At 39.7% G+C, this 27,019-nt stretch overlaps 2 protein-coding genes across 2 annotated transcripts in view; one reads left to right on the plus strand and one right to left on the minus strand.

The window, feature by feature from the left end:
* The window catches only part of slc46a1 (solute carrier family 46 member 1), a 35,370-nt gene extending 13,784 nt beyond the window's left edge, over positions 1 to 21,586 (minus strand). The window contains exon 1 of the mRNA XM_082503460.1: positions 21,437 to 21,586. The gene's annotated coding sequence lies outside the window, so the exon portion shown is untranslated. The remainder of the gene's footprint in view (positions 1 to 21,436) is intronic.
* Positions 4,147 to 26,394, plus strand: foxn1 (forkhead box N1). Its single transcript, XM_082503457.1, has 10 exons — positions 4,147 to 4,169; positions 4,270 to 4,329; positions 18,935 to 19,016; positions 19,635 to 19,931; positions 20,125 to 20,220; positions 20,371 to 20,492; positions 20,616 to 20,712; positions 24,748 to 24,964; positions 25,060 to 25,521; positions 25,890 to 26,394. The coding sequence occupies exons 2-10, from the start codon at positions 4,289 to 4,291 to the stop codon at positions 26,198 to 26,200; spliced, it is 1,725 nt and encodes a 574-aa protein (XP_082359583.1). The 5' UTR covers positions 4,147 to 4,169; positions 4,270 to 4,288; the 3' UTR covers positions 26,201 to 26,394.
* The last annotated feature ends 625 nt before the right edge of the window (positions 26,395 to 27,019 follow it).

The following is a 27,019-nucleotide window of genomic DNA, read 5'->3' on the forward strand; positions in this document are numbered from 1 at the left end:
TCACAGGAGACAAAGTGGTGTTGTGTCAGTTGTGCTGTACTGGGATACAGTGCATACCTTTGCTTGTGAGTACCCCACTGCATGTTATCCTTTTCCCATTGATGGGCATCATGGAATATAGCAGTGCCATATAGCAGGCACGTTTTTAGCTGCTATATATTTAAACTGTTGTAATGTCTGTGTGCATTTATATGTATTTGTCAGAGACTGATAATTGTTTCTCCCGAAATCCTTTTACTGCTCGCCCTTTCTTTGTTATGCCTGCAGTTCATTATATTGGGTTCTGTGGATTGTACTCTGTGGAACTCTGAAAGAACAGAAAGGATTATGAAGGCAACAAGACATACCAAACAATCAACGGAGCGATCAAGGCAAGGCAAGTTTATTTGTATAGCACAATTCAACAACAAGGTGATTCAAAGTGCTTTACAGAGACATTAGAAACAAGAACAAATAAAAAGCATGATTTAAAATTGAATGAAAGATGAATATAAAAGCATGGAGCATGAGCTTCGCAGAGGGCTGTGCGCTTGTTATAGTCACATTTCTGGTTTTGTCTGAGTTCATACTTGGCTGAAACCACTGTGCTCCTTTTAACAAAAACAAACTCTTGGTACAGTAGTTGTTTATTACACAGCTTTGGATGTGTACCGATCACCAAATAGTGACATCTTGTATCAGTGCGGGCTGTTATTGTATTAACCTGGTAATAATTGCTTCTCTAATCTTTTGGGTTTATTAACACGTTTCTAGGAGCTTTATTTTTAGACCCATTTGCTGAAATAGAATCGTGATTTTTTAATTTAATATAGGAAATTAGGCATATGATGTTCTGTGGCCAGAATAAGACCATCATTGTTGCTCTGCTGCTGTGGGAAGTCCAGAGGTCACCTAATGAGATCAGTATAGTTGTTTATAACAGGTATAAAGTTATTAACACTTTTATGAAAAAAAGATGACTGGCACTTTTTCAGGATCAGATTTTGAAGGTATGAAATCTGACACTGAAGGTTTATCGGCTCTATTTTATATGAGTCTTCCTGTTCACTTGAAATGGAACCATCTTTACATTTGTGCTTTCATTTGCAGAGTCACACTGACACGGTCATGATGAAGAAACAAAAGCACAAGTCAGCTTGTTTTAGGAGGATAAGAGGAGGGATGCTAAAGTAAAAAGACTTTTCATACTGTGATTATACATGCAGCACAAAGGAAAGTGTGCTTTTCACTGTTGCGTCACAGTTTAACCTCTGTAACTTCTCTCTTAAAGATAAAAACACAGCTTTTTTACGATTTTATGCTGTTTTCTGTAACAGCCAAAGATACAGTCAGTTACTTTTACCGCCTGTGACAACTCATCTCGCTGATTCAGTGGTTTCTAATTAACTTTATACCAACTCCTTGCAGAGATGTAGCCTGATAGCCTCAAGGTCAAGCCTGTGCAGCAGTTCCTGCTGTGCTGTTCATCAGTCAAACTACTTCAGTGTCAAAGATTAATTTTTCTTCCTTGGTAACTTAAGTTGAGCATGTCTTGCTCCTGCTTATGAGCAACAAGGCCGTGGTGCTCCTCAAAAAGCTGAAACATCAGTGTGTTTTGCACACAGAAGGGTGACATAATGATTAACACACACTTGGTTTAAAAGGTGTGATGCAGACTTTCGGGTGCCAATAGTCCATTAGTCACTTTGGGAAAGTGGAAAAACCTGTTGAAGTACAAACCAAGTTACAACAACACATTAAAGCATTCTTGTGTTTCATCTTTGCGAAATACATTCATTATCTGGAGACAATATAGAGGAAGGCTTTCGGACAGAAAATAAACAGCTATCGAGGTGCTTTTGATGTTATTGTATTTCTTTGTCTCCTTGTTCTTGTCGTGGTTCCACGGAGCATCCTTTATGCTCCGCTGAAGATGATTTGCATTTGCCAGATGTTCAGCAAGACCATATTTTTATAAAGATAATGCAGTCTATTAATATTTGGATGTTGGGATCAAGAAGTCTGAAATTCCACTGTGGATTGAAGAAAGAAGAAAAAGAAAGAGATTAATCGCTTTGGCATTTCTACATTGCTGTGTGTGTGCTGGTGGCCACATTCACTGAACGTTCCAGCAGTGTTGTTTCCACCAAGGTCTTTGTACTAATACTGGCCTTCATGGTGAGACACAACATGACACTAACAAGAACAATAGGAAGAAGAATATCATGAAAACCTTTCAAACAAGCCCACAACATGGTGAATATCACCCTCAGAGGCAGAGATACAAATCTCTTATATCTTTAACCTTTAAATGTATTAAAACTTCAATAAGTTCATCTTGGTTTTGGTCATTTGTGACTTAAAAAAAATGTATTGCAAAACAAAAAGCTTTACAGCCTGGCCATGCACATCATTTGGCTGTGATAGTATTTTAATGTTTGTATAGATTTACATACAAAGCTCTATAAGTGAGCATGTTGATATGCACACAGGGTTTTGGATAAAGATTATATCCAATTTTTTGATAAGCAGCTTATATTAATCCTCATATATCTGATCTTTATTATCTAATTGCATGGCCATAATATCCTGAATATTACCATGGAAACTGATCTCAGGATGCTTAAGCAGCAAATGCAATGTGAACGTGCCTCCGTGGTTTGATAAATTGCCATCGATCTTATTAGAAAGCTGATGGTGTTAACAAAACATTGCATTGTCTCGGGTCAAGCACTAGACATAATTTGTTTTCTTTGAGCGAAGGCAGCAATCATCCCGCTGGAGTCATAACAGCCATCATAACCACTAACGCGGGGAACATAGCCACGTTTCAGCTGAGTGTATTTCCAAGCTGGGCTAATAGCAGTACTAATTATTTGAAAAACATCTCCTACTTTTGCAGGACTGCAACAACGAGGCTTGCAGCTGTCTTTGTAGTTCTAATCAAAGCTCCTTCATGTGGCCTGATAGCCACTGAGGCCTCTTACTGAGTGACAACACTCAATCAATTTTCAAATTTTCTGTTTTACAACAAGCAGGTTACAAACTTACAAAGTAAATAACAAACAGTTCTTTACTTGTATTTCTGAGCAGAAAAAATAGTTTTAGTTGTGCAGGTATAAAACTGCATTCAGTTTGTTATTTGCCTAACCTGGTAAACATGGTTTTGATATAGTTGATATATATATGAAAATGAAGTAGATTGTTAATTTTAATGTTTTTGATTTTAGATATAGGGGATTTGTATAATCTTTATTACTCATATTATGAACAATCCCCCTTTTTTTGCAATATAGATAATGATTTTAGGGTTAGCCCCAATTTAAGCACGGTGAAATCAGTGAAAAATAGAGAACATGGAGCAAAATGTGGCCCGTAAAATATCTTAATTCACTCAATATTGAAATGCTTTTTGAAATGTTATGTTGGCTGTATTTTAGATTGGCTCTTTCAATGTCCACAACATCGATATGATTTTGCACTTGATTCCCAAGCAGCATCGTTTTAGTTTATTTTGATTTAATGATACTTTATTGACCCTTAATTGGATGAGCAGAACAGAATGAATAGATGGATGGATATTTTATTGTGTTTGCATTTTATACATCTTACATAATGGTTCACATTAGGTCTACTGACAGGATATCTACATAAAAATGGCTTCGTGGGGATTGCTGTTCCTCTGTTCAACCTCAGTACAAATTGTGTTTTTGGTATTAAGCATACATGTGAAACTGCAATTCTGTCAGTATGGTTAGATTTCTGTGCACTACCATGTGCACAGAAATGTGATAATCAAACTTTTGATTATTTGATCAAAGGTAGAATATTTAACTTACTTAAAGAAAGCACATCTTTACAATAGCGACACTGCAGATCCAAGAGTTGTAGTTACTTTTAAATCTAATGATGGGCTCAAATCTCATTGCCATCTATAGGATTATGACCACTGACCCCTCGGCTGATTTAAGGAGAGCCATGGGAACAGGAGGCAAATCCTTTCAAGGGGTCAAGTGGGAGAAATTCAAAATGATTGAAGGTCAGAAAAATCTATTATATGACGCTGATTGAAAACATTTCATTGAACCTCTTGGCAGGGGGCCGTATATCTGCTGTATGTGAAGGCATGGGGCAAAAAGGACTTTAAAATGGTGGAAGCAGAAAACTCAAAGGGTCAAAGGAGTAAGCAGGTATGAAGCCCAGAAGATTTTTATTTAATCTACAGACCATGCTCCTGGTAAAGGCTGGACGACAGCATCACACAAAGGAAAATCTATCACTCGCTCTCAGGGATTTGATTCTCACAGTTATGGAGGTTCAAGAAGGTCCAACTGATGTCAGCTATCAGAGGTAAGACTCAACATTTATGCCTTTATATAGGATGTGAGGGGTTATTACACCACTCACATCCCAGTGTTGTGTTTTGTGCCCTGTAATGCTGCAGTACAGCTGGGTTATCCCAAGACTCAATCTACTGATCATGTAATAGCTTACCTGTCATTTAGCTGTTTGCGGTTACTGGCACTGCCTCAGATCATGAGATTTGCATATTAGGATTTCATAATGGGCTGAGAAATATGTGAAGAGTGGGATGGGGGTTCTTGAAACACTGAATCACTGAGTTTAGAGGGAATAATTATTCAACTTGACACAAATGAAAATTTATCTGCCTTCTACTAACACAAAAATAAATACTACTGACCTACATACTAAATCTTCCACATTAATTTCTGGGCGTGTCCTGTATGATCCTGTGAAACTGGCAGCGGACCCTTTGGATCTTGTGGGTTGAGGGGTGGCACCTGCATGGCTAGTCCTTGTTGTCTACATCATTGGTTATGTGTCAAAGAAGCATCCATATGGATCCCAAAACCTAAGGTTTCCCATCATAGGGTTTTATTGTTAATACAACTGCCCATGTTTTAAATGTGATAGCTGGCCAGTGTAAGTGATTTAAAATAAGTCCATCATCTTCTGAAATTCTTGCCCATTCTTTGCAAAACAGCTCCAGCTCAGTCAGATTAGATGGACAGCGTTTGTGAACAGCAGTTTTCAGATCTTGCCACAGATTCTCGATTGGATTAAGATCTGGACTTTGACTGGGCCATTCTAACACATGGATATGGCTTTATGTTTAGGGTCGTTGTCCTGCTGGAAGGCGAACCTCCGCCCCAGTCTCAAGTCTTTTGCAGACTCCAAGAGGTTTTCTTCCAAGATTGCCCTGTATGTGGCTCCATCCATCTTCCCATCAACTCTGACCAGCTTCCCTGTCCCTGCTGAAGAGAAGCACCCCCAGAGCATGATGCTGCCACCACCATATTTGACAGTGGGGATGGTGTGTTCAGAGTGATGTGCAGTATTAGTTTTCAGCCACACATAGCGTTTTGCACTTTGGCCAAAAAGTTCCATTTTGGTCTCATCTGACCAGAGCACCTTCTTCCACATGTTTGCTGTGTCCCCTTCTAGTTTGTGGCAAACTGCAAACGGGACTTCTTATGGTTTTCTGTTAACAATGGCTTTCTTCTTGCCACTCTTCCATAAAGGCCAACTTTGTGCAGTGCACGACTAATAGTTGTCCTATGGACAGATTCCCCCACCTGAGCTGTAGATCTCTGCAGCTCGTCCAGAGTCACCATGGGCCTCTTGGCTGCATTTCTCATCAGCGTTCTCCTTGTTCGGCCTGTGAGTTTAGGTGGACGGCTTCGTCTTGGTAGGTTTACAGTTGTGCCATACTCCTTCCATTTCTGAATGATCGCTTGAACAGTGCTCCGTGAGATGTTCAAGGCTTGGGAAATCTTTTTGTAGCCTAAGCCTGCTTTAAATTTCTCAATAACTTTATCCCTGACGTGTCTGGTGTGTTCTTTGGACTTCATGGTGTTGTTGCTCCCAATATTCTCTTAGACAACCTCTGAGGCCGTCACAGGGCAGCTGTATTTGTACTGACATTAGATTACACACAGGTGCACTCTATTTAGTCATTAGCACTCATCAGGCAATGTCTATGGGCAACTGACTGCACTCAGACCAAAGGGGGCTGAATAATTACGCACACCCCACTTTTCAGTTATTTATTTATAAAAAAAAATGTTTGGAATCATGTCTGATTTTCGTTCCACTTCTCACGTGTACACCACTTTGTGTTGGTCTTTCACGTGAAATTCCAATAAAATTGATTCATGTTTGTGGCTTTAATGTGACAAAATGTGGGAAAGTACAAGTGGGCTGAATACTTTTGCAAGCCACTGTAGCTGGAAATGTGCCGCGGGCACATTCATACATTTGAATCAGCTATAGCGTCTTGTCCACAGCTTGTCAGCTTTCACATGTGATTTATTTATTATTCATTCCACTGACAGCCATCGGTGTTTTTTCTGTGACACAATCATTAGAGAAGAATTTGCATATTATAAGCTCAATTTGTCACCATAGGGCACGGCAGAATCTGACATGTGACTGTTGAAGGTTCTTTAAGTCAAAATGTTTTCATTAGCATTGCATAAAGGTAAGGGTAAAGTTTATTTATTAAGCGCTTTTCATAGACAGGTAGTCACAAAGCGCTGCACACAGAGATTAAAATAAACAGTACAATAAATAGACAATAAATAGCAAAATGCACAATATACACAATATAGAGTTTAAATGTAAATTAAAAAATCTAAAAATATGAAAAGCATTGGTCAACAGAAAGCTTGTTTAAACAGTAAAGTTTTTAACTGTTTTTTAAAGGATTCCACAGAGTCAACCAAACGTAGTTGTAGAGGCAGACTGTTCCACAGCCTTGGTGCCACAGACTGAAAGGCTCTGTCCCCTTTCGTCTTCAGACGTGTTCTGGGAGCTGATCATGTAATAATAAGTGAGAAGAGAATCAATATGATGCATAATGATCTGAAATGCAAGTGGAAAGCTTTACTGCTTTAATGCACCTCTGATTTTTAATAACTGGTCATGAAATGGTAATTTCTTTCAAATGGGATACCAAGAACAGTCATTTGGAGAAACAGCTGCACATTTTATTATTCAATATCCCTGGGATACCAACTGTAATTACTGAATTCATTTAAGTGCACACTGAGCCATAAATGTGAAGTACTCTGTGATAAAGCTCGCTGCCTCAGGCACTCTGAATGAATGTTTTCCTGAGTTTTTAAAGGCCATTCATAAATCATTATTTCTAATGTGGAATTTCAGCTCTATTCTCACTTTATCGCACACACCCCTGTGTGCGATAAAGTGCTGTGTACTGTGTACTGACACGTGTGTAGCTTCAAATGCTTAAATTAAACAGGATGGCTAAGCTGTGGATCTGAGGAAGAAAATATAGTCGATGGCCTGGTGTCATAACGTCCACTTTGGGAAGAGCACGTGCAGCCACACCATTAAAGGTCCACCCTATAATAGTCCTGATTTGTTAATGATCACACATATTTCATGCTTACTGTAATAAAGGAGGTCTGCTATCAGGTAAAGTTCTGCTTAGATTTAGCTGTATACATTGTTCTTGTAGCTTTAAGGATTACTCTCAGCACATGTAGATACACTATGGTTTTCACGTTTCAGCCACTTTCCCCCAACATTCCTTATCTCTCTTTATCGTTTGTGAATAAAGAGTCAAATGCCCAATTTGTCAGTTTGAGGCCATGCAAAACAAAACAAATCAATGTTTAATTTAACCAGCTGGTTTAAAAAAAAAAAGCATGTTTGCCTTCAGGTGATATTTGATTGACAATTTATGTGATCTGATGGCCACAGGAAATCCATCCCTCTTAAAAAGGTTTACATTTTGTCATATGTATACAAAGAAGAGACAAAAAAAAAAAGAAAAAATGAAAAAGATGGGCCGTCAAACGCTGCATACAGTGTAAATAAAAACAGAATGCAGTGATTGGCAAATCTCAGATGCTCATATTTTATTCACAATAGAACAAACATGTTAAAAATTGATCATTTTAAGAAACATTAACTCATTTTAAATTGGATGACAGGATTATGTCTCACAAAAGAAGGGAGATGACAACAAAATCCTGTAAAAGAACAAAGAAACCATTTTTACCTACTTGTTATATTGGCAACAGGTCAGTAACATGGTTTGGTATTAAAAACAATCTTAGAGAGGCAGAGTTTCTCCCAATTAAAAATGGGCAGAGATTCACCAGTCTGTAGAGACAGTGCCCAATATTATCATAAAATGAAAAGATTCAGTGGAATCGGGAGAAATCTGTGTGCAAGGGATAAAGATGAAGATTACATCTATGTAATTTTCAGGTCCTCGGACCGCACTGAATTAAAAACCGACATGATTCTGTCATGGAAATCACCTGATGGACACATGAACACGTTCAGAAATGACTGTCGATATGTAAACGTGATCCAGAAATGCTGCTGTCTTCTCTGAACCACAGCAGCAAAATATTTTGGGAAAACTTGAAAGCTTTAATACTAAACTGGCCAAACTTTTTGAGATGTGTTTTTGCCATTGATTTCAAAATAAATGAGCATTTTTCTTAAAATGATACATTTCCCCAGTGTAAACATTTGATATGAGTAAAATAAGGGTTTATGAGATCAGCCAATCATTGCAACCCCCCCCCCCCCCCAAAAGAAACCAAACACCCCCCCCCCAAAAGAAACCCCCAAATAAACCCCCCCCCCCCAAAAAAAACAAAAAAAAAACTGCTTCATTTATTAGCTGGTACCTAGTCTTATTACTCCAGCTTTAAACACCATTAAAATTTTATTGAACGGAAAGGTAGACATATACATGCGTGACTTTTAATCAATAACTAACACAATGAGAGACCCGCTAGTTAACCAGGGTGAATGCCAGTTTTTGCCCATTGAGCGCTAGGATAGGCTCCAGACACTCAGACGACCCTAAACTAGTTAAATTAACATAATGGATGGATAACTGTCGACTGGACTAGTGATGATGGTAGAATTTGTTAGTGATGTTTTGGGTACCAACACATAAAACGAATATCTTTAAAGAACAAGAAAACAACACCAGGTCAAAATTCAAATATTAGCCAACAAATCACAAACATGACGTCTGTTTCACATTGTAAAGTATGTCATGAAGCAGGTACTGCATATGAGTGGTGTGCTAACATATTACAGCACAGCTCTGCTTTGAGCTGAAAAGCAAAGTTAGCAGGCTAATAATGCTAACACGTTTAGCAAATTTCCATTTTTATGTTGATCATTTTGGGGTCTTTTTTTAATTTCCAGGAATGACTTTAGTTTTTGCGGATAAAAGATAAAAAAGAAAGTTTAAAAAAAAATTTATGAGGGAGTAATCCAGCCGACAGCTGCTAAATAAAGATCAGGAAGCAATTTAACAAGTACATGCCCGTCGACAGCGTGTCAGCAGAGATATTTATCTATTTAAGGTACATACCATTTTGCCATATCTGCTATTAGCGAGTCTGTGGTGACATGGAGGGGACGGTCAGAGAAGAAACAGACATGAAAATGTCATCCTTTTAATTTATTGTTTAACCCATTCATTTTCATAATGGCTTACAATGTAGGTTAGAGGCTGATCACTGACCTGATCAAACAACTAAACTGGATGTGCAAGTTAGTGTGCATTTGTTTTTCTGCAGGATTTTTATTTGCATATAGCAGAGAGTAAATTATATGCAAAAGCCCTCAAAGAAAACAACATTCACTCTAAACATTCACTCACCTGTCATGATTTTAGATCTGGCTTACGTGTTATGTAATTCTAAAGATATGTCAAGTTCAAAACCGTACAAACTGTGCTCTGACTTGCTGTCAGAGGCATTGTTTTGTTGCTCCAGCTCTAGAAAACATGATATTGCAACTGAGAACAGCACCAGAGCAATTATTTTCCAGAAGACATTGAGACTTTGACTAAAGAGCCCCCCAGATTCTGTTCCCACATTACTCCCTCCTCAAGATCTTCATCTTTGGCAGAAAAGGCCTTGGGCACCATCTTCACTCTGCAGAGGCCTTGCATTGTAACACAAGAGTTTATTCAGTCTGTAACTAATCCTCAGTCTTTCTCTGTCATTCGGCCTCACCCTCTCATTGAGGACAGGGTTTGTTCAAGGTATAGCTACGAGCTAAGGCTGCTGTTGTTCCTGGTTCATTGGGAGGATAGGATAGGAATCTACCTGTATTGACATACCTTTACTCCCTCTCTCACATTCTTCGGTAAATATCTACCTCAGTTTCTTTTCAAGCTTAACAGCTGATTTTTAAACACTAGTTCCTAAAAATATCAGGGATCTTAAAATGTACGTGGGAGCTGCCTGGTGGTCCTAAGATCAGTTTGACTTCAGATTCTGCAGCCCGTAAGAAACAACTGGTGGATATGTCCACGAGGTATGACATTTACTGTTACTGGTTACATCAGAAACTAACATTTCCAGAATGACTGCTTCTGTTCACTAGCAACAGCAGCAGTGGCGCGTTTGTATTCTTGCAGGCTTCAAATGCACAAACGGTGTTGCCTGCATTCACCTGTGCACATGTTTGTTTGAACACTCAATAGTTAAATGAAAACAGATCATAGTGAAGGCAGCCTTTGCCATGGGCAAGCTCAGAAAGCAGGGCAAGATGCCCGTTCTGTGCTGTGAGCGGTGCTGTATTTTATGTCCCGTACAGACAGCCAAACATTCAGAGAAAAGACTGATGGAAGGAGGAAGAGAGGGCTGCCAGCTGCCAGTGACTGCACCAAGTAGATCTTTTGAAACCTGTTCCAGCAGGTTTTTCTTTCTTATTGCTGGGCTAGCTTGGACGAGTGCCCCACACACCCCCACACACACCCCCCCCCCCACACACACACACACAAAACATGAGGATGATATTCCGAGCTGCCAAAATCTGAAACCAACCCATCAACCATTTCCATACACATTTAAACAGTCAATCTAATCGAAGTACCTCACTATCAGGTATAAGGAAGTGGGAGGTGCACAGGTCCACAGGAGAAATAGACTTAAGCTGTCAACAGAGGTTAGAGGGCTGAGTGAGAGAACCTAACTGGGACAAGAAAGAGCAGCCACTGAATCCAAAAACTAGGTGAGTTAAATTACTAGTTGTTGTATCATTGTAGGATCTTTACCTTACAATATAGGAGAGTGTTCTTGTGATTTGGCGCTATGTAAATAAAAGTGAAATGAATAGTTGCGGTAAATTTTTGTAAGCTTTCTTTGATATTTTCTGACATTGTTATTTTTATGCTTACCATGAGTGAGTTAGTTTATTATCCTTCTATTAATGGCAAAGTTGCAGCACTGCAGTATTGCTGCTGGCATGGGTGCAGGAGAGGAATCCTCATTAACCTCTGAACTTTGAGTGGCAACGTTCTCATGCCAACACAACTGTCATCGGTATCATCCAGGCCATTAACAGATCTGCCTGCTCTTTTTTCCCCCCCCAATAACAACAGACTTCGAGGTGAATTACCCACCTTCACAATCGTGTGCGTAAGACTTAGCTTGTGGGGAGAAACAGTAATAATTTAGCTTTGCTTATTCTGACAGTTGACTGCTGACATATGCATCAAGCTTCCTCGTGTTTTGTAGAAAATGTTGGCGTAAGGAGGCATCTATTCCAAACAAATTGCATGATAGCAAGTAGTTAAAAAGAACCCCTATACATTATGTAATCCTCACAACATCACCCAGAGAGAATTTCAGCCTGCAGCAAGAAAAGCATTCATGAGAAAATGAACACATTTTACTTGATACCTTAGTGACAGCCACCAGATTTGTTTCCATTAAAACAACTGACATGTGATCTAATGAGGGATCATATGCCCTATCCTCAAATTAAGGGTTTAAAGTAGTTGACTAAAATGAAAACAGTAAATAGTCCAGCTAGATGTGGTTGTCTTGGAACATTACCTTAATTTGCACACCCCCATGAAATGCAAATACAAATGACACATTATGCAGCAGTCAAATCCCACATGAATTCAGGCCAGATACTGATTCAATACAACAACCATAAATGTACCACCCACTTCCTGCTCACCAGACCACAAACTTTAAAAGCATCCGGTCTGTGAAGACGTAACTGAAAAACAACTCAGCTAGCCAGACAATTGGTATCTCGTCTTCAGCTTACCTGTCATTTAGCTGTTTGCGGTTACTGGCACTGCCTCAGATCATGAGATTTGCATATTAGGATTTCATAATGGGCTGAGAAATATGTGAAGAGTGGGATGGGGGTTCTTGAAACGCTGAATCACTGAGTTTAGAGGGAATAATTATTCAACTTGACACAAATGAAAATTTATCTGCCTTCTACTAACACAAAAATAAATACTACTGACCTACATACCAAATCTTCCACATTAATTTCTGGGCGTGTCCTGTATGATCCTGTGAAACTGGCAGCAGACCCTTTGGATCCTGTGGGTTGAGGGGTGGCACCTGCATGGCTAGTCCTTGTTGTCTACATCATTGGTTATGTGTCAAAGAAGCATCCATATGGATCCCAAAACCTAAGGTTTCCCATCATAGGGTTTTATTGTTAATACAACTGCCCATGTTTTAAATGTGATAGCTGGCCAGTGTAAGTGATTTAAAATAAGTCCATCATCTTCTGAAATTCTTGCCCATTCTTTGCAAAACAGCTCCAGCTCAGTCAGATTAGATGGACAGCGTTTGTGAACAGCAGTTTTCAGATCTTGCCACAGATTCTCGATTGGATTAAGATCTGGACTTTGACTGGGCCATTCTAACACATGGATATGGCTTTATGTTTAGGGTCGTTGTCCTGCTGGAAGGCGAACCTCCGCCCCAGTCTCAAGTCTTTTGCAGACTCCAAGAGGTTTTCTTCCAAGATTGCCCTGTATGTGGCTCCATCCATCTTCCCATCAACTCTGACCAGCTTCCCTGTCCCTGCTGAAGAGAAGCACCCCCAGAGCATGATGCTGCCACCACCATATTTGACAGTGGGGATGGTGTGTTCAGAGTGATGTGCAGTATTAGTTTTCAGCCACACATAGCGTTTTGCACTTTGGCCAAAAAGTTCCATTTTGGTCTCATCTGACCAGAGCACCTTCTTCCACATGTTTGCTGTGTCCCCTTCTAGTTTGTGGCAAACTGCAAACGGGACTTCTTATGGTTTTCTGTTAACAATGGCTTTCTTCTTGCCACTCTTCCATAAAGGCCAACTTTGTGCAGTGCACGACTAATAGTTGTCCTATGGACAGATTCCCCCACCTGAGCTGTAGATCTCTGCAGCTCGTCCAGAGTCACCATGGGCCTCTTGGCTGCATTTCTCATCAGCGTTCTCCTTGTTCGGCCTGTGAGTTTAGGTGGACGGCTTCGTCTTGGTAGGTTTACAGTTGTGCCATACTCCTTCCATTTCTGAATGATCGCTTGAACAGTGCTCCGTGAGATGTTCAAGGCTTGGGAAATCTTTTTGTAGCCTAAGCCTGCTTTAAATTTCTCAATAACTTTATCCCTGACGTGTCTGGTGTGTTCTTTGGACTTCATGGTGTTGTTGCTCCCAATATTCTCTTAGACAACCTCTGAGGCCGTCACAGGGCAGCTGTATTTGTACTGACATTAGATTACACACAGGTGCACTCTATTTAGTCATTAGCACTCATCAGGCAATGTCTATGGGCAACTGACTGCACTCAGACCAAAGGGGGCTGAATAATTACGCACACCCCACTTTTCAGTTATTTATTTATAAAAAAAAATGTTTGGAATCATGTCTGATTTTCGTTCCACTTCTCACGTGTACACCACTTTGTGTTGGTCTTTCACGTGAAATTCCAATAAAATTGATTCATGTTTGTGGCTTTAATGTGACAAAATGTGGGAAAGTACAAGTGGGCTGAATACTTTTGCAAGCCACTGTAGCTGGAAATGTGCCGCGGGCACATTCATACATTTGAATCAGCTACAGCATCTTGTCCACAGCTTGTCAGCTTTCACATGTGATTTATTTATTATTCATTCCACTGACAGCCATCGGTGTTTTTTCTGTGACACAATCATTAGAGAAGAATTTGCATATTATAAGCTCAATTTGTCACCATAGGGCAGGGCAGAATCTGACATGTTACTGTTGAAGGTTCTTTAAGTCAAAATGTTTTCATTAGCATTGCATAAAGGTAAGGGTAAAGTTTATTTATTAAGCGCTTTTCATAGACAGGTAGTCACAAAGCGCTGCACACAGAGATTAAAATAAACAGTACAATAAATAGACAATAAATAGCTAAATGCACAATATACACAATATAGAGTTTAAATGTAAATTAAAAAATCTAAAAATATGAAAAGCATTGGTCAACAGAAAGCTTGTTTAAACAGTAAAGTTTTTAACTGTTTTTTAAAGGATTCCACAGAGTCAACCAAACGTAGTTGTAGAGGCAGACTGTTCCACAGCCTTGGTGCCACAGACTGAAAGGCTCTGTCCCCTTTCATCTTCAGACGTGTTCTGGGAGCAACCAACAAACTCTGAGTCTGTGAGTGGAGACGGCGAGCAGTAGTGTATTTTGTGAGAAGCTTGGATAAATAATCTGGGGCTTGGCCATTTAGTGCTCTGTACGTTAAAACAATAATTTTAAAACAAATTCTAAAATCTATTGGGAGCCAATGTAAAGAACATAAAATAGGAGTGATGTGAGCTCGCTTGTTAGAGCGAGGCTGCTGCGTTTTGTATAGCATATATTACTGCAATTAAGTCATTGAGTGTGATTGGAGAAAAAGAAGTAAATGACCCGGGACAACAAGGGGCATCTTCATAGGGGGAGGCACTCGAGGAGATTTTGGATCTCAAGTCCATCACCTTATTTACAAAGTAATTGAGGAAAGTGCTACAATCTTCGTCAGAAAGTAACACAGCATGCTGAGTTGGAGGAGAAACAATACTGTTGATATTATCAAATAGAATTAATAGAATAAAATGGTCACTTTCATTCTTATTGTTTCACAGTACATTAAAAATAATTGCAATTGCAAGACTCATATAATGATAAAGAATAGATGTTAAATGCTCATAAAATTTCATCATCTTTGTCCAGTTCCACTGAAGCACATACAAACCGAACCACCTGACTGAATTTATCAAATATAACAAAATAATAGCACAACAAAACCCATTTTAATATTCACATTAAAAAGTACACAAATTGAATTTTTTCATGCATAACATCCACCATCCTACATCTACTGCTGCTTGCAGAGGTCAAAAAGTATATTATACAATATTTTCTATATCATGATTAAAACTTATGTGTAGATGCAACCACAGAAATTGTGACACTTTGTGGTAAAATCTACACCCATAAAAAAATAATTTCCAATAATTTAAAACAAGATTATTTAGCTTGAATAATTTACATAACAAATAACCCCGAACTGAAGATCAAAGGGTTGCAGCATTCACTCTTAGCACAAAACTCTGATCTTGTGTTTAATTTGGACTATTCTGCCTCTATGTATTAAACATAAGAAGCCAAGTGGTCATAATCTAACAATAAATGACACAAACTATCTCAGTAGTTAAAAGCCTGGTTTACAGTTAAATGCTAGTTAAAAGAGGCTAACTGTGTAAAATCCAGGAAAGTGTCAAAAATGGAAATGCATACATGCAATACATTATTTGTTCATGTAGAGTATTACAAGTATCACATGCTCTGTTAAGTTTAAAGAATTATTTTCTAAAATAAAATAGAAAACTCACTAGATTGCTGATTGTTAAAAGGGAATGTGAGTTGGAACATTTAGAAAGCCTAAGAAATAGAAAGGAATAGAATAAAATAGCAGACATGAGAGTCATGAAGCTCCTTGAAACTATTAGCGCACAATTTTATCCTGACTTGCTGATGAATCCTCACAGCTGACCTATTTACAGATTTAATACTTACACAAGATTAGTCACTTAAATTTCTGTCTCTTGTGCATTAATAGTCATCCAAAAGTACCATAAAAAGCATGGACAAAATAAAAAATCCTTTTCATATATGAGAAAGATTTTTAAGACTGAACAGGTATGCGTTTTTTCATTTTGGGTAAATTTCACATCAAAGTCTTGGTAGTGTCATGTCAAGTGTAGGAGCCTCTCAACCGCCCTAATACATGTATACTTTCATGTTTAAATAAAATGGAAATCATGAACACTGATCTTTGTAACATTACAAAACTTTTTTTGTTTTTTTTTGTGCAAAATGAGCAAAGAGATAGAGGAACAACCTCTCTTTTTAAGATAGATGCAGTTTTTAAAAACTACACAACTTTTAGGTATTGATTTATGGAAACACAGATAAGCACACATACACACACATTATGGCCACCGCTACAGCTCCTTCTTTTCTTACTAAAAGTGCATCCGTTCTAGCTGGTGACAGTGTCTGTCAAGCAGATGAGAGGATTTGTTGCCACAGTGATGAAAACGTCAATCTCTCAGCTTTCACCTCGACACTTTAGCCTCCTTTGATGTGAACAGAAAGAGCTACGATTGCTACTTCTCTCTTTTCCACACACAAACTTTCTAAGAGAGGCACTTTGTCCGCCTCAGCATTACTTTACTTTACGTGACCCAGCGCCACGGTTTGTTGGCAGTTTTAATGAGCTTGGTTTATGTGGAGGCTGAGGTTACCTTTACTGGAACCAGGGCCACGTGTCTCACACCTCTGATGGGATCACATAACACTTTCAGATAACCCTCCTGACCCACATACGTCCACCAGCATTTTGGAGTTTTAATGCTCTGGTGGTGAAAATGAACTCAGCTGTTCCCACGCCTGCATTCGTGCTGTCAGATTTACAGTAGAGAAATGACTCACACGATATTATCACAAAGGATCAGTGAACAGAAGTGCTTTCCCCAAACATGTCAGAGTTGATTCCTCTTATGTGGCAACAGCAATATGAATCAGATTTCACCACCGTCCACTTGAGTTTTCTTGTCATGTTTTACTCCAGAATGAAGGGAATTGTGTTGGTCTCTAGCAGAGAGTTGAGTGAGTGCAGTAAGCAGCCGCTTAGCTTAGCTTAGCTTAGCATGATACTGGACACAGGTAAAACACAAAACCCAATGTAAAACAACAACTTCAAATTACAGTCCTGTGCAAAAGTCTTGAGCCACCCCCTCATTTCTTTAAGCCAGATTTTTTAGTAGTAGTTGAACAATTGGTTTTATCTTTGGACATTGGCTGCTTTTTCACTTAATTTAGCCCTGTCCTTGTACCCGGTCATTTTCAGAGGAATGTTTAGTTTGTTTGTTAAGCCATTTAACAATGTGAATCATTTGAGGTCAAAAGGGGCACCCACCCCAAGGAATAAACCAGTGTTGTGTCAAAACATAACAGACAACTTAGCAAAGAACTGATTTTAAATCGCATGTTTAGGCAATTTGTTACTTATAACCTGTTGTTCCAAGTAGTTGATTGTTGTTGTTTTCAATCTTTAGTTTTATCTATGAGAAATGCCAAAGATAATACAGTTTGACAGACATGAAATGTTATTTTAGCACCATCAAGGTGGATCCAAAAGAGTTATTACAGTAGCTGAAAACTTGGCATTTCTCAGTATAGTGTTCAGTGTGTCTTTAAAAGACTTAGGAAACCGGATCGGTAGGGGGGAAAAGGAGAATTCACAGGCCTAGAAAACTCTATAGCAGATGAACAGTATCAGTATCATGTCATTTAAATGTATGAAAATTTACCAACTACCTCAGACATGTAGTTGGCTCTTCAGTTCTGTTTACTCAAGTGTCATTGGAAATGTTCTCAGTGAAAGGATGGCTGTCGAGAAACAATTCTTAAAAGATGGGAAACAGGGAGAAGAATGGAAAAAGCTGGACAACTGGACTGAAAATCAGTGTCAACAGATATTATTAATTGATGTATACAAATCCATTATGAATGTCAAAAGAGAGGTACACGGTGAGTATCTGTAGAAGTCCAGTCCTTGAGAGCTACTGTCCTGCAGCGTTTAGATGCATCCTTGTTCCAACACATCGGAATCAAATTAATGGCTTGTTACCAATCCTTTGCCAAACTTGATGGCAAGTTGAAGAGGTAATTCAGCTATTTAATTCAGCTGTGTTGGAGTATAGATGGCTGTCTCGATGGAGTTTAATAAATTCAGCCACCTGCTCCTTGCTATGTAAAATATAACAGGACACTGGCGTAAATGCTTGATCATCTCACACTTCTGTTTAATCAGTTTTCTTTTTGACGTTTATTCAGCTGTGTGAAAACTATAACTTTAATCTCAGCCAAACCGATTTACTCACGAACTAATAAAACACTGAAAAAAGCCAAACAAAAACATTAAATGCATTTGGACAGCATTTGTCGCGTCGCTGTGACGTAATCGGCCTACAAACGCGGCATCAGGAGGGTGCAGCCTATGAATTTGGACACCCCCTGTATCTTGAGGACTGGAGTTGGAGACCCCTGGTCTACAGCCATCTTTAAAACACAGTGGAACACTATGAGCCTTGGATTGGCCTCCCCAAAGATCAACATTATCGACAGTGTGGACTAATCTTGACAGAGAACAGGACAAAATGCAGCCAAGATCCAAAGAAGAGCTTTAAATGTCTTAAAGACTAATTGAAGAAATTACAAGAAAGCTTGCCTAAGGCTGCGTTAAAGATGCTTTTGCGTTGCACTGCATCAATTTCCTATTTTCCTAGCAAAATATAAACAAATGTGAGCTTTAACTGCACAGCTTTTGCCAATTTTGTCACATCCTAGCAAGCAGTGCAGTCTTTAAGCTGTGCACTGCTAGCTTAAACTAAGATAAGCTAAGCAGCTGCCAGATACAACATCATTATATTTAGCATACAAAAATGACACCAGAGTCAGTCTCGTTGTCTTATTTTGGTCCAGCAGCATTTAAGTTTTTACTAAATTACTTTCACAGCTTTTTTTAACGTTCAATTTGACTAAAGCCCCTGACAACAACCCAAACGTTTCTCATTTAGCTTGTTTTCACAAATGTCTTCACAGCAGCAGGTTTTGGTGCAGGATGTTACAGTCACTGACATTTTCCCCGAGCAGCAAATCTCATCATCAAACATCACCCCCTCAGGTGAGTCTACACACCTGTGAACCCTTTGGAGCCTCACATCAACAGATGGTAGAAACAGAGGCAGCCGCCTCTGGCATTGCTATTTTAACCCAAAATGACCTTCTTTTTTTTTTTTTAATGTAACACTGCAAATAAACCAGTTCTGAATCTGCTTTGAGTCACATCTAGCTGCTATCTGCATTTCTGTGTAGTGTTTCTGAATTAAACTGAGTGAGTTTTTCAAAAATAACAAGAACAAAGTATATGAGGGCGGGGATTGTACAGCTACCCACTTGCAGACAGATACAACTTATGCCACTTTAATGCTTATTAAATAGAACTTAAACTACTGTCAGGATAAATAAACCCGTCTTAAATCCTTCAAAAAGACTTCTGACACATTTTATTTTGTGGCCACACTCTAAATAACAATAAAATAAATAAGAATAGTAATAAATAAAGATGGCACACTTCTCTGTTTACCTTAGGGGATTCCCTGGAAAAACTGTTATTGAATTCTTTGTTTAAAATTAAAGTGGAGAGATGGGTGCCACCTGTTTTGCAGCAGTTAGCATATTTGTATTTCCAAGTAAATCCAGCCTGTGTCAAATCACTGTGATGATGGTTTTCACACCACAGACCAAAGAAGGCAGCTGCTTCACCCAGGAAAAGAGCAACACCTTGAGTCTGAGAACTGCAGCAGTGAGCAGGAGGCACAGCGCTGATGGAATGATCAGTTCACGGTCAGGGCGAGGGGACCTGGACGCTGACCGTTTCCACCCGTATCAGCGACAGTTCAGTGACGGAGCAGTGACAGAGTGCCTACAACAGTGCTCTTCTTCCTTTAGCAGTCTGCATGAGGTGTGCAGTCCTGGCAGTCATTCGCACAGCAGCGATATGCCACCATCCTGGGACCAGTACAATGGCAGCATTCAGGTTTCTATCCTTATGATACTCTCATTTTATCCTTCCATATTAATAAAGTTTTGTACAGCCAAAAGCAGCCTGATTGATTTGACACAGGAAGATAGACAGGCCAAAAAAAAAAAAAGATCCACCACATCACAGCAAAAAACACTGTCTTGAAAGCTTCTCCAAACATTTTTCCTTCATTTACTTACATTTGCAGAACTCATATCCAGAGCTACCAGGCATACCTGTGGATCCTCCCTGTTTTCTATCTCAGAGCTATCCATCCTACAGCTCAGCAAGTCCTCAACAACAGGTGAGTGTCCTGCTTCAGGCACTCAGAAATGCTTTAGAGGACATGACGTTTAGGACACGAGTAATATCTAATATTTGCATTTATGATATGGTGTGCACATTGGACTATAACACAGTGGTCAGATCATGATTTCTTCTCTGTTCTCAAAAGGTCTCTTCTAGACTGTATCCTAACAAGGACCAGTCCAGCACCTCAAAATATAGTCTCTCCAGCCAGTCACACCAGGACGACACCACACAGTCCATCTTTCCTAAGCCCATTTACTCATACAGGTCTGAAGCTAAATCTTTTGTCTACCTTTTTTTACTTACTAATATTTAATACTGTCCGTGCTATCACAAGCAGGGTAGCTTTTTAAAATATATAATTATAAATAAAATTCTTTATTGTGGCAGCATTTTGATTTTCATGGCTCTGAAGAACAGCAAAACAGGAAGTCTCCCAGTCAGCGAGATCTACAGCTTCATGACTGAACACTTCCCATATTTCAAGGTACCACAACGTTATTATTAAATACTTTACTTAAGCATGTTGGCTCACTGAGACCAAGGTTTCTTTTCAAGAGACATTTGTGTGCTAAAGACATTTTTGTTTTAAGGGTAAACATACAGACACGTGATATAGAAACAAAGCATGTGACATAGTCACTATGACCCAGTGCTTTGAGTTTATTTTTGACTTTTGATTCTCTTTCTTGGATTTAAGTTTTAGCTTTGTATTAGTTAGTCCTGAGTTTTGTATTTTCTAGTGCATCATAGTTTATTATTTCTAGTTCCTGATTCTTGTTTTGTTACATTAGCTCCCTTTCGTGACCAGTCTGTTTCTAATCTCGTCTCTGTGTCTTGTCATCAAGAGCTCCTGTTGTAGTCTGTCTAGTCTCTATGGTTTGTCTCTTCAGTCAGTCATATTTCCATGTTTGTTTATTTCCAGTCCCTGTGTCAAATTCATGTGTCTCAATTTTGGTCTCAGTGTTTGTTACTTCCTGTTTTATTTTGATAATCCCTTATTCCTATACGCATTGCATTCAGTTTTTCTTCCTCTGTGTCCTTACTAGAGATGGACCGATCCGATATTACGTATAGGTATCGGTCCGATACTGACCTAAATTACTGACCTAAATTACTGGATCGGATATTGGAGAAAAATAAAAAATGTAATCCGATCCATTAAATATCACGAAAGCACCTCACAAAACTTGCAACACGCCATAACTCACCTCAGAACGTTAGCACGTCGGAGCAGTATGCATCACCTGATAGAGCGGCTGTGGCATGCGGGACCTGTCGGTGGTCTGGATAGCATGTGGAGCTTCGCTAGCAACCCGGCATTTCATCTCCGACAAAGTTATCCCCGAGAGAAGTAAAAAAAGTGTGTAAGTCCATCTCTGAATGTTTGTAAAGCATTCCTGCGTTAAGCTTAACAAGCGATATATGGAGCGACTGCCTCTTCTTGCTGCTACTTCAATCATGAAACTGCTTAACGATCAGCTGATCGGCTTTTCTGTCGCAAGTCCGTGTCTCTTGTTTGTTTTTGGCCCACTTCGTGCCAGAAAGAGGAAACCAGGGGCTGAACAACAGCAGCACGTTTAAGCTTGATCAGCTGTTGTTAGAATTTATTTATTATTACTTTCTACACCAGGATCTTTTTCTACATAGCTGACGCTGGTAACTGTGCAGGGGCGGATCTAGCAAAGTTTAGCCAGGGGGGCCGATAGGGCATTAACAGGGAAAAGGGGGCACAAAGACATACTTTTCTTTCTTATTCTCATTTAAAATATCTAGCTTTTAATAAATAATTATCTGACACCCAAAGTTTTAATTTGATGTAAAAGGAATAGAAGTCAATTACTGTATATAGTAACTATTAAGTCTAATATATATACCCTAGTAAGCTATAGTACTTTTTCCTTTGGGAAGGTACCATCTGTGCAGTCTGCAATTTTGTTGAAGAAAGATGTTGAATCTATTTAATATTTCTTGAAAAATAATTGATTTCTGTGCATTTTTTTCACACTGCATCAAATTAAGGTTGATTACGTCGATTAAGCATCATGAGGTGGAGCGTGAGGGGTGGTTCCCTATTTTTTATTTATTTATTTTTGTTGTTGCTGGGAGTTGGAACCCTATTAGTTAGGTTGCTTAATATTTATGCTAAGTACTCTTTAAAAAACCAGAATAGGGAGGATGGTGTAGGTTTAAGTTTATTAGATTGATCAGTATTGCTGAACTATGAAATTTTTTTTTTTGCATACAGGTATAACAGAATAGCTTTAGTGTAGTTGTTGTTTTAAACTTGAGTATGAACTTATACAAAATGCAGCAAGATATTAAAAAAAAAAGTTGTTGATTAAAAAACACTATATCAGATTCATATCGGTATCGGCAGATATCCAAATTTATGATATCGGTATCGGACATAAAAAAGTGGTATCGTGCCATCTCTAGTCCTTACTCCAGATTAGTCGCTGCTGTGTTCACAGCTGTCTCAACTTCCTGTGTCTGTCCCAGTCTTCCCTTGCTCTTTGTTGTGTTCTTGAGTATACAAGTGTCTCTTGACACTGAACTGACATGTGGGACTTCATTGTAATGGGCTTCCTAAATGTTATTCTGTGTGTTTAATCGAAGTGGAACCATGAGTGTACACTCAAAAAAATCTTTATGCCCAAAATGCTGATTAACGAACTGATTTGGTTTTTCTTTTTGCGAATTTAAAGTGTAAAAGATTCAATATAATAGATTACCATTAAAACTTGATTGATATGTGTGCAGTTTATACCAAGCGTATTTTCCTTAGTGATTAATTAATTAATAGTAGTTTAAATAAACAAACCTTTCAGTACTTCAGAAACGTTTTTTAAGGGCAATTTTGTAACAGCTGTTCCAGGGTAAAGGACAGAAAAATACAATTGTTAACAAACGTAACAGAAAATAGTTGTAAGACAGTAGCTCATATATTTAAATGGAGCATTTTTCATTATTAAGCGATTTTAAGTGTTTTACTGATATTGCAATTTTTTTCTGGGAACCATGGAAATCACTTCATGGGCTTGGGAACATTTCTGAAAACCCATGCCTCCTTTCCAAAGCTGTTCAGTGGGCTGAATTGGGGACTTTGCTGGCCCATTTCTTATGTTTAACACCCCTGCTATACATCATTTGCTCTCAGTTCTCACGCACGGTATTAATTTACAAATAAAACAGTGATGCACTTTTTTGTTGGAGGGAGGTATACATATCAATGCATTGCATCCTTTTTTTGGTGAGGAGTTCTAAGTAACAGATTAGATTAGATTAGTTACGCTCATAAAATACTCCACATCTAAAGGAGCCAGCTGAGGTGGTTCGGGCATCTGACAAGGATGCCTCCTAGGCGCCTCCTGGGTGAGGTGTTCCGGGCATGTCCCACCGGAAGGAGGCCCCGGGGCAGACCCAGGACACGCTGGAGAGATTATATCTCTCGGCTGGCCTGGGAACGCCTTGGTGTTCCCCCGGATAAGCTGGAGGAAGTGGCTGGGGAGAGGGAGGTCTGGGCTTCTCTGCTTAGGCTGCTGCCCCTGCGACCCGGCCCCGGATAAAGCGGAAGAAAATGGATGGATAAAATACCTTTATACTTTTTTAGTGGTTAAAGCCGCATTGTGTCAGAGCTGATGTAAAAACAGAGATATATAAATAATAAATTTTTGTATAGCAGTTGACAGATGTGATCATGTTAAAAATGAATGCCTTTATTCATTAATTTTGATAAATGAGGCAGCTGCAGGGTTGGACTTGAACCCTGCAAACGACAAATATTTTACATTTTCCAGCCATCTATGAATCAGTTCAATAGGTTCAGAGTAACTTCTGGAGGGAGCTGAAAGACTTGCTACCATTCATATTAAAGATGGCTTATAGATGGCTGTTTTCCAAACAGCTGCCTAAAAAAAAAAAAGAATGAAAAAAAAAGTTAAACATATGCTGCAGGGCTCGAATATACATGAGACAGATGAAATGATATTTGAAGAAAAGTTGGGTTCACTTTGTAAAAGCTGTTTCTAGATACGTCTAAATGCTTCAATCAACACATCACTTATGTGCAGTTCAGTGGACACTTGTTATGGCATGCAGATACCATTTACTGGCAGAGCAGATGGTGGCAATATTAATATACTGTGTGTTGTAATATTCCCTGCAGGGTGGACTGAGTACCCTGATTTTATTAGATGGTTCACAATTAATTTATAGTTGCTCTCAAGATATTTTAACAAGAATGTAACACATGCAGCGGAAGACAATCAGGCAAGTGAGGTCGAGTTTCTTTCAAAGTCATACTCAAGATGTGGAAAAAAAAAACTGTGGAAACTATGGAAAAATGTTCTGTTTGGAATTCTGTATAGGGTGTTCCCCGAAACAATGAATCATAATAACATTCATGAGCCATCAGGAGAATTTGTCCAGTTTGTTTAAAGTAAAATGAGGTGTCCCGGCAGCCAAGTGGTTCACTTTTAACATAAATGTTCTTCATTTATCTTTTTCTTCCTGTGTTCAGACGGCTCCTGATGGATGGAAGAACTCTGTGCGGCACAATCTGTCCCTGAATAAGTGCTTTGAGAAGGTGGAGAACAAGAATGGCAGCACGTCTCGTAAAGGCTGCCTGTGGGCGCTCAATCCAGCCAAGGTGGAGAAAATGCAGGAGGAGCTGCACAAGTGGCGCCGGAAAGACCCCGTTACTATTCGCAGGAGCATGGCAAAGCCAGGTCAGTCCCGTAGGTATCCAACCTGAGAAATTGCAGAGTAGAAATTAAGGTATACAGAAGATTCTTTTCTACTACTTATTTTGCTTGTTTTACTTTTCCTGTAGAAGATCTTGATCGACTACTGGGAGAAAGACCGGAAAGACTCAGGTCTGTGCCACCGAACCCCAAATCAGGCACATTAACCAGAGCGACCCCCGTCTACAACCCCTCCGCTTTTACTTGTACTCCAGCTGAGCTTCGCCCAGCATGCCAGCCCATTTGCCAGTCACATTATGCTCACCTTCAGCCTCAGCAGCCCTTCTACCTCCCCCCTGCTGTCACACACCCCAGCAACTCATTCGCCCTCTTCTCACCCTGTGGACAGCAGCCTGCAGCCGGTATCCCATCATCCACTGGAAGCCTCAACTCACCGGTAGCTGGGAAGATACCACCTGTTTATAACAATGCTCTCCAGTGTGATTACAGTGTTGAGCCCAGGACCACCATGCAGGAGTTTCTGCTGGAGGGAGACACCACTTATGACATTGACATGCTCAACCCCAGTCTGACTGACCTTCAGCTGCAAGGTATGAAAGACAGGGACAATACGGAGGGAAAATGAGTGCACCAAGATTTGCTTGTGCAAGCTTCAGCAGATATTTATTACTGATACTGACAAACTGGTTTAAAAGCTGATAGGAAAGAAAAGGGAATTTAGGAGCTGTGTCTTAGTTGCATAGTTTGCCCACCAGAGAGCACTGAAGAGTTGAGTTCCTTGCTTGGTAGACAAAGCCCATCATAATCTTTTACACAACTTTAGATCAGTCTGCATTTCTGCAGGCTGCTTTAACTGTAAAAATAACAAAATAGCAAACTGTTGTGTGAGTGTAGCATCCCTGCTAAATAATGATTGGTGTTGCTCTCTAAAATATGACCTGTGGTTCCTTTTTTGCAGGTAACCTGTGGGAGGAGCTGAGAGTCGACAGTCTGGTGGCAGAACCACAAGTTAGCACAAGCTCGTCCGCTACCTTTGTCCCTCAGAACCACCACATCCAGAGCAGCGGCCTGCATGTCGTGCCTCCCATCAGTCAGACATCAGCTGTGGTTGCCAGCGGTCGTTGTGAAGCGGAGTACGAGGACGGGGACGAAGGGCGAAATGTGGAGCAGCATGGCTGTTTTAACGGACTAAATCCCGTATTATATTCAGGAGTGGAAAGCTTGGCTGGGTATCTGACCTCCTGCACTGCATCCGTCTCTTTAATGTAAACCTTCGCTCTATGGATTTGATGTACCATGTGAGTCTGAACGAGGAATATAGTTTCAAGCAGTTTCACACTACAGTGTATGATTGGTGGTAATTTAAGCCCCGTGGCGTGTCCAGCGGGGTGGCCTTGGGGGGCCCCCCCAAACCAGACTGGCCACCCCGAAGCTAAAACAATAAAATTCAATTAAATATCAAATGTATGATTATGTTTCATAGTGAAGCTCAGATATCCGAGTGTAACTGAATGCAGCTTCTGCACTATGAGCATCATGTTAGCAAAGGTAGGCGAGCCAAGCACGAAAGACGGCACCACAGAAAACAATTTTTCTGCGAAAGATTAGCAGGTTAACATAGCTGGACTGGCCATCGGGCATACCGGGCATTTGTCCGGTGGGCTGATGACTTATTTATTTATTTATTTTGTAACGGCATGAACAATGAGAGGTGGTGGATTGGCCAGATGCTGGCCGATGTGTAAAAATAACTCAGTTGTTTGGTGGTGGCTATGGCGGAGCTTCCACAGAGGCAACAGGTGGATGCAGGAGGAGGAGAGACCCGAGGCGGCCGCCAGTCCGAGTGTCAGGTGAACTGAACTTCAGATAAGAAGTTATGACCTGCAGTCTCTCTGGGTCAGATATAAACCAAGTTTAGGTGGAGTTTATTTTCGTTGTGCTGACTTTTTACAGTCAGTTACAATAACTCGTACTGCGTGAGCTAGCATGACAGAGTTTCTATACAGCTGTGTGGGTGCTATGATGTTACTGATAGTGAACTTTATTGTATTCATAAGGTCAGTTAGTAGAGTTGCCAACGGCTCCTTA

The sequence above is a fragment of the Aulonocara stuartgranti genome, assembly GCF_965226115.1.
Source record: "Aulonocara stuartgranti genome assembly, chromosome: 14".
In the NCBI taxonomy this organism is placed as follows: domain Eukaryota; kingdom Metazoa; phylum Chordata; class Actinopteri; order Cichliformes; family Cichlidae; genus Aulonocara; species Aulonocara stuartgranti.